General features: G+C 59.2%; 1 protein-coding gene across 1 annotated transcript in view; it reads left to right on the forward strand.

Moving 5' to 3' along the window:
• The window catches only part of KCNQ2 (potassium voltage-gated channel subfamily Q member 2), a 65146-nt gene that overhangs the window by 14982 nt on the left and 41707 nt on the right, over positions 1 to 8457 (forward strand). Inside the window, exons 4-9 of the mRNA XM_006769521.2 lie at positions 213 to 388; positions 1174 to 1299; positions 1458 to 1568; positions 2294 to 2389; positions 5207 to 5301; positions 6352 to 6381. Coding sequence (XP_006769584.1) covers positions 218 to 388; positions 1174 to 1299; positions 1458 to 1568; positions 2294 to 2389; positions 5207 to 5301; positions 6352 to 6381 — 629 coding nt within the window. The 5' untranslated portion in view covers positions 213 to 217. The remainder of the gene's footprint in view (positions 1 to 212; positions 389 to 1173; positions 1300 to 1457; positions 1569 to 2293; positions 2390 to 5206; positions 5302 to 6351; positions 6382 to 8457) is intronic.

Here is an 8457-nt window from a genome sequence, read left to right on the forward strand (position 1 = left end):
CGCCCCCTTGGCATCAGAGGTCGTGGTTAATGTGGCCTGAAAGGCAGGGGCGCAGGGCAGCTGTGCCCAGGGCAGGGCTGGCGGATGATAGTCAGTCTCCACACTGGGTGGGTGCTCTGCATGCATCCCTGTCCATCTGTCCATCTTCCTGGAACCCAGGTGGAGGGTCCTGTCCCCCACACACAGCTGCCTCGAGCTCCCCCTCTCCGCAGACATCATGGTGCTCATTGCCTCCATCGCCGTGCTGGCCGCCGGCTCCCAAGGCAACGTCTTTGCCACGTCTGCGCTCCGGAGCCTGCGCTTCCTGCAGATCCTCAGGATGATCCGCATGGACCGGCGCGGCGGCACCTGGAAGCTCCTGGGCTCTGTGGTCTATGCCCATAGCAAGGTGAGCGGCCTTGGCGGAGGGCAGGGGCTGGCTGGACAGAGCCTGGGGATTCTGGCCGGCTTTCCCGCACAGCCCCAGCCCGTTTGGCCCTGTATGAAGCCACTGGCCCCGAGGTTGGATGGGAGCGCTGGGATCGATACCCGTCACTGCCCATTTAGGCTGCAGCTGTTGGTGGCTGCTGGCAGTGGGACCCTTAAGGTGGCTGCAGCTGTGTCCCAGCCAGAGCCTCTTCCCACGTTCTAGGGAGCTACCAGGAGGCCCAGACCCTGCCCTGCCTGGCTGTGCCTCCCTGGTGTGGGTCGGTTCCATTGCAGTGCTGGCCGCCAGCTCCCAAGGTCCCATGTTCCCCTACCCACTCTCCCTCCTGTCTGAGCCCTGAGGTGGGGCCTTGTGAACCCCTCAAGGGTGGCAGGCAGTCAGGTGTCTCCCCAGGCTCAGGGAAGTTGAGGTAGGGTGTCAGGTTCCAACATTCTTGCCTGATGGCCTGTCAGCTGCTTGGGACACTCCCAAATCTGCACAGATGTGTGTGCTGGGCTGTCCTTGCCACTGTCCTCCCAGGTGTGAAGGGCACAGGTGTGGGGATACCCAGGAAAACCAGCCACCCTGTTGCCTGCTCTGACTTGGAGACATGTGGCCGGGCAGCTGCTGGCCCAGACTACTGGGGACTGTGCATCCACTGCCGATGCCCTGGAGACACCGAGCCTCCTGGGACGACCAGCCCTGGTGCTCTGGGGCGGGTTGGGCTGGACGCTGGCCAGGTGCTGTGACACGGCTGTCTCTTCCAGGAGCTGGTCACCGCCTGGTACATCGGCTTCCTGTGCCTCATCCTGGCCTCGTTTCTGGTGTACTTGGCAGAGAAGGGCGAGAATGATCACTTTGACACCTACGCAGATGCCCTCTGGTGGGGCCTGGTGAGTCCCAGCCGCTGGGCTCATGGTTCTTTATTGAGGATGTGCTCACTGGGCAGGGCCTTCCTTGGGGACCTTCATCTACACCCTCCCGCGTGTTCTCTGTGGCCCTATATGGCCACTGCCAGGCCTGGTGTGTGACCTGACCCGCTGTCCTACAGATCACCCTGACAACCATTGGCTACGGGGACAAGTACCCTCAGACCTGGAACGGGAGGCTCCTGGCGGCCACATTCACCCTCATTGGTGTCTCCTTCTTTGCTCTTCCTGCCGTGAGTCCTGCTCCCCTTTCTGCCTTTGATGGAGGTGGGGTGTTGGGCTCCCAAGGTAACCATAGGCTGCCCTGGGCACCTGTCCCCTAAGGGAACAGGGGACAAGGGCAGGGCTCCAGGTAGGGCCCACAGCCCTCTGGGAGCTGGAGGTGGAAGCTCAGGTGCAAGGAGGTACCCTTCCTGGGAACCCAAGTGGGGCTGCTTGGGCCTGGCCTCATAGCTTCCAGAACACATCATTAGCGTGCTCCGAGTGTCCCCAGGCTGTGGCTTCTGACCCCATATCTGTTGGTCACTGTCAGCTCCTCCCGGTCTGGGGGGACTGGCCAGTAGGGTCCTCATGACCAGGACCAGTGCTGTGTGATGAAACGGCTCCCTTGTTGGGTCTCCAGGGGACCAAAGACCCCATCTCTTCAGAAAAGGCAGACTCTGTTCTGCCCACCTACCCCGGGCCAGGCAGAGGGCCAGCAGGTGAGCGGCAGGCAGCTGGAGAGTCTGGCCTGCACTCGCTACAGTGTGGACAGACCAGGGAAGGGGATTCACCTTGGGGCCCAGATATGTTCAGTGTGGGCACCGCCATGTCCTGTACTTCACATCCAAGTGTTCCCCCCAACCTGGTATCCAGGGGGTGAGGGACTGAGAAGGTGGGAGGTGGAGCCAAGAGGCAAGTGTGGGGTGGGGGTGGGGCACTGCGGTCCCAGGCGCTTTCTGACACCAATGACTTGTAGGGCATTTTGGGGTCTGGTTTTGCCCTGAAAGTTCAGGAGCAGCATCGGCAGAAGCATTTTGAGAAGAGGCGAAACCCTGCTGCAGGCCTGATCCAGGTGAGCCCAGGTGGTCCCCACTTAGGACCAGTGGAACCCCCCACCTGGTCCCATTGTGTCCAGGCGCAAAGCCCTGCTTGGCATTGTCCCTGTGTGTGGACAGGCCTTTGTCCCGCTAGGAACTTGGACAGGAAGGCTAGTGCATGTGCTGAGAACCAGTTCAGAGGCCCAAGGCTGGACAGAAGCACAGGGCGCTGTCTCACGGGTCCTGCACACGTGGGTTGGGGCTCAGAGACTACCTCTCACGGAGCCAGGAGTGCTGAGCCACATCTGTGCTCCCTTCACACAGCCAGCCCCACCACTAAGGACACAGCAGCACTCCACTCCAGCGGTGCTTGCTGAGCCGTCTAAGAGTTTGCCTTGGCTTTATTCGCCTGGAAACTCACAGGGCTCGGCTGTCTGTCCCGTGCAACGGCAGCTGTGCTAGCTGCAGCCTCGGGGCCGGTGCAGCAGGTGTGACCAGCCATGGGCAGATTGAAAAACCTGGAAGGCATGGTTTGGGAAGCAGACACAGGAAGAAATTTGGACTCCGGAAAGACCCCGTATGTGAGGGAACTACAAGACCACACACATGTCCAGGGCTGGATGCAGGGTCAGAGGTGACTGGAGAAGACCCCAAGCCTTCCCCTCAGGCTGACCTCTGGCTTTGTGCAAGCAGGAAGTACAGGCTAATGCGGAGTTGGAAGTGGCCTCACCACATGTTGAAGGAGTGTCCAACACAGAGCCAATTGGCAAAACTGAATCGTGTTCCTCTTTGGTTCCTTGGGTTTAAGGAAACCTCCTTAAAGCAGTAGCCGACCACTGGCTAATGGAGCAGAGACACAAAATACAGCGTGTCTGAGATAATTTAGAGAAGCCAGTGAACAAACAACCCCAATCAACAGCAGCAACAGCACACCCTGAGAGGGGCAGGATCTGACTTCCAGAGGTTTGACGTTACAACACCCAGAACATCCAGTTTTCTTTTCTTTTTTTTTAAGTATTTTATTGATTTTTTCTCAGTCCCGGCCGACGCTCTATCCACTGAGCCAAACCGGTTTCGGCCAGTTTTCTTTTTTTAAAAAAATTTAATATATTTTTATTGATTTCAGAGAGGAAAGGAGAGGGAGAGAGAGATAGGAACATCAATGATGAGAGAGAATCATTGATCGGCTGCCTCCTGCATGCCCCCTACAGAGTCTGCAACTTCGGCATGTGGCCTCACCAGGAATCAAACCATGACCTCCTGGTTCATGGGTTGATGTTCAACCACTGAGCCATGCTGACCAGGCCAAAGCATCCAGTTTTTAGCAAAGAAAATTATGAGGCAGAAGAGAGGGAAAGAAAGGTGCAAAAAGAACATTTGAAGAAATAAGGTTCAAAAATTTCCAAATTTGATGAGAGATGTGAATCGACACATCTAAGAAGTTCAGTGAACTCCAAGGAATAAAACAAAGACCCACAAGACACATTGTGGTCAAACTAAGACCCAGAGACAAAGACAGCATCTGAAGGAAGCAAGGGAAGTGGCTTTTCAGGGATGAGGATCCTCAGTAAGACTAACAGCTGATTTCTCATCAGAAACTATGGAAGCCACAGGCAGTGGGATGACATATTTAAAGTCTTGAAAAAAAAAAATGCTGTCAGACAAGAATCATATTTCTGGCAAAACTATCCTTCAGAAATGAAGGAGAAATGAAGACATTCCCATGTAAACAAGAGCTGAGGGAGTTTGTCACTGGTAGACTTGCCTACAAGAAATGCTACAGGTCAGACTGGTCAGTAACTCAGGCCGTATGAGCACTGGGAGAGGTAGCCAGAGGCAAAGAGAAGAGCAGTATTAAATTTTTGGTTTGTAACTCATTTTTTTCCCAAAGACATGCATAAAGCAGTAATCACTAATCTGCATTTCTGGGCACACAATGTATAAAGGTGTAATTTGTAATAAATGACAACAGAAGGGGGCCTGCATAGCAGCAGAGTTTTGTATCCTACTGAGGCTAAGTTGGTGTACACTTTTAAGTACACACCCAAAGGAATTGAAAGCGGTGTTTACTCAGAAATGTGCACGCCAGTGTTTGTAGCAGCCTTATTCACAACAGCCCAAAGATGGAAACAACCGGTGTTCATCAACAGAAGAATGGATGAACGGAACTGCTGTCACCCATCACACTGAATATTGTTTATTCAGCCTTAAAAAGAACGGGGCACGTGGATGGGCCTCGCGAAGGAAGCCAGCACCAGAGGCCATGCGTCTCTGATTCCATTGGCTGGGAACCCAGGAGGATTGTGTGGCCCGGGGGTGCCGGAGCCTGGGGTGTACAGGGGTAATGGCTGAAGGGGAAGGGGGTGGTCGATTCTGAGGTGATGAGGATGGAACCTGGTGCTGTGACTTCACCACACATACACAAGTTGGGGATGGAGACCCAGGCCAGGGCAAGACGGCTAGCCAGCAGGCCAGGACCCCACACTGTGCTCACGTCGACTCCCCCACGGTCTGTGGGCCACTACGCTGGGAGGATGGAGGCCTGTGTTCCTCGTCCCCCAGCTCCTGTGGTCCCACAGGCCATGTATGTCCCTCAGGACTGGGGAGGCAGGAGGTGACCACGAAACCAGGCTACAAACTGCCAGGTGTCAGGTAAGACTGATGAGGAAAGGAGCAGCCTGCTGGTGTGCCCCCAGTCCCGCCGCCAGACCCTGCCGGCTGCGGTGGGCAGGCGTGCCCTCCAATCTACAGGGCGAATTGGGGCCTGTGGGGCAGAGACAGGTGGGAGGGCCCATGTGGTCCCCACGCCCTGGCCCTGCCCTCGTGGTTGACCCGTCATGTCTCCCCTGCAGTCTGCCTGGAGGTTCTACGCTACCAACCTGTCGCGCACGGACCTGCGTTCCACCTGGCAGTACTACGAGCGCACCGTCACCGTGCCCATGTACAGGTACCGCTGCCGCCGCCCCGTGCCGTCGCGCCTCCTCGGCCTTTCGTTTCCCATCTGTTCTGAAGCCCCATTTTTTGATGTTCATTATTTTTATTGATTTTTGTTTCTTTTTTTTCTTTAAAATTTATGTGCTTTTCAAAATGGAGTTCCGTGTGTGGTTTATTTCGCTTTGTTTCATAGCTCACAGCTTTTTTTTCACCTCCATCCCCCCACTCAGCCTCCTCGCCAGGTACATGGTGTGGGCACTGCGGGGACGGCCCCCGAGAGCTCGGGCACACGCCCCAGCACAGGACCGGGGGCAGCTCCCCCTTTAGAGGACCGGGGTCTGTACACCGGAAGGAGGGTGACCCCTGAACACAGCGAGGCTTTAGGACCGGGAGATACACGCACCCCGGGGTCCCAGGCGCCCCTCGTTGGGCGGAAAGGGGCCAGAAGCCCTGTCTAGGCGTGGTTGGCGGGGCGCTGCCAACAGGCCCATGAGTCCGCGTGGCCAGCAGGCAGAGCTTTCCAGGCAAGAGCAGCTGGCAGCCTGGATGAGAGTGGCTGCCCAGGGTTTGTCTGTGCTGGGCTGTTCCTTAGATGTCAGTCTGAGGTCATAGGGGCTAGGGGCTGCCCGGTACCTGCCCGGGCCTCATGCCCTTGGGAGGGTGGGAGCTGCTCTCTGCGGTGAAGCTTCCCAGCCCAGGATGCCCCTTGCCCGCCCCAGGGTTTGTGCCCAGGGAACCCTCACCTGAGGGGCTGGGCAGGGTCCTCCCGAGGTTCCTGAAGCCAGGGAGGCCTGGCAGGACAGAGGCTGTTCCCGCTGCCACTGGCCTCTGAAGAGACTAAGAGACTTGCTGTCTGGGAGCTGCGCCCACGGCCATGGGAACGCCTCCCGCCCTGCAGCTCCAGGCACTGTGGCCCCTCCCGCCGGGCGGACAAGCGTGCGCTAATTTTCTCTGTTCTGTTGTTTCCCCCACTCTCCTCGACTGTTTTTTCATTTTCTTTTCCTTATCCCGTTCTTTTTAAATGTCCGTTCTCTCCCTTGTGTGTGTGTGAAACACTTGAAAGCTCGCAAGCTCAAACCTACGGGGCCTCCAGGTAGGACATGCATGGGACGAAAGCGTGGTGTGGTCTGTCCCCTGTGTGACTGTCACGGCCACCCAGTGTGCCGGCCAGCGGCCACCCTGCCACGCCCCTGCACCCCTGTCCAGTCTGGGCCTGGCCCTGCCCTGTCACCCTGTGTCCCCGCCCGGAGTGCACTTTCCTCGCCTCCCCCGTTCCCTCTCTCAACTGTCCCCCCACACCCCCAGCCGCTTTCTTGTGCTGGATCTGTCTGTCCAGGTCTTGGTCCTCATCCTGCTTCTTGCCTGTCTCAGTGGCTGGGGTTCCTCCCTCGTCCACCCCCACCCCATGAGCCTATGTGTGCACAGCGCAGACGTGCTGGAGCCGGAGACTCCTCCTCCCACTCAGGGGCAGCCTGGGCCCTCCCTGTGGATTCGACACCCCTTCTTCCTGCTGCCACAAGAGGGAGACACAGGCCCTGGGAGGAGAGGTGGCCCGCGGTCCAGATCACTGTGTCCGCGTCTGCACGGGGGCTCTCTCCTGCCCGAAGGGAAGAAAAGATTGGGGTGCTGAGCTGCTACAGGAAATTTCACCCCACACAGCACTCCTTCCCTGCGGAGGGGGGGTGGGGACTGCTGGGCGCACACAGCCTGCCGCGCGAGCGGCCTCCCGGCCTCCGTGTGGACAGAGCGGGCTCCTGGGCAGAAGCTCTCCCGCCCCCTCCAGGGCCCCATCCCTTGGTGGCACGGAACCTTGTTAGGAAGTTAACCCGCCAGCCCCAGAGGGGAGAAGGGTGTCGGGCTGGGCAGTGCAGGGCCAGGCTCCACGGTGGGCGGGCCCTGAGCCCCGACGTTGTCCCCACTGCTGACCCCGAGGCTTCACGCTGAGAAGGTGGTGGCAGGAGCCGTGTCCTCCCTAGTCTGGGACCCGGGATTCCCGAGGCTCCAGGCTGCCTGGGCAGCTGGGGAGATCCTGACAGATCCGAGACCTGGACGTTTCCCTGATCGCCCTTCTGGCCGCCCAGATCCTCCAGGGTCTGCAGAGGCGCCCCTCCCCACGGGGCCTCGGTGGCTCCAGGTGCCCGCGAGCTGGCTGACCCCCAGACTAGCTGCTGTGCCTCCTGGGAGATGACCCCGGCGTGTCCCCGCTCCTGTCAGCACACTGCACCCCCATCCTCCACGGCCGCTGCCCTCGGAGATGACGGCTGTGTGCCTGGCCCTGCGTGTGGTGCCTGCGTATTCCTGCCCACAGCCCTGCCCGCCTGTGTTCCGTCCCCTGTGCTGTGTGTCCCGGGCATGACGTCCCCTCTGAGTGCTCCTAACCTTGGACCTGCATGTGTGGGGCCGTCCTGGGCTCTCTGCTCCAGGCCCGTGGCTGGTGGCCAAGGACAGTGGGGGAGCAGCTCTGTCCCTGTGTTCAGTCCTGGGGGAGGAAAAGGGCTCCCAGGGCCACCCCTTCTCCAGCAGGTCCCAGCACGCCAGGAAGCAGGGCTGTGGCCAGGGAACAGGGCTGTGCTGGGAGCTGTGGGGCTGTGTCTGGACCCTGCTGGGCGGTGGTTGCCTGTGGAGGTGTGGTCCCTAAACCAGTTTCCTGTGCCCCTGTGAGTGCAGGCCGAGCCCCTGAGGTGGGGTTTCTGGGAGGAGGCCAGCCCAGGCGAGCAGTCCCAGCAGGGGCAGTGCCTGGGGGTCAGGGTCAGGGCCACTCTAGGAGGGGCCTTCGCTGCTGAGGGGCAGGTCCGGAGTTGAAGGTTTCTGGCTGTGCCGGGCCTGCAGATGGGCAGTGACTGGCAGGCCCGGGGGAGGAGGGTGACTGGACAGAGGGGAGTGTGGAGGGACCAGAGGGAAGCCAGAGACGAGGGGGCAACCATCAGAATCGGGTGTGCAGTGGAGTCCACGACCTTTCTGAATGCGTGAGCATGAGAATGACAGGAGCCCATCACATTGAGGGACCGGACTCTGAAGGCCTAGGCTGAAGCGTGGGAGGGGAGGAGCGGGCGTGGAGGGGCTGGGTGAGGCCTGTGTGATGACGCCAAGGTGAGGCTCAGACACAATCCAGGGGGTGGGGAGGGGGGCTGGTCAGGGGCCCCTGGAGTCAAGAAGGATGGAGGCTGGG

This window comes from Myotis davidii, unplaced genomic scaffold (assembly GCF_000327345.1).
Source record: "Myotis davidii unplaced genomic scaffold, ASM32734v1 scaffold244, whole genome shotgun sequence".
Lineage (NCBI taxonomy): Eukaryota > Metazoa > Chordata > Mammalia > Chiroptera > Vespertilionidae > Myotis > Myotis davidii.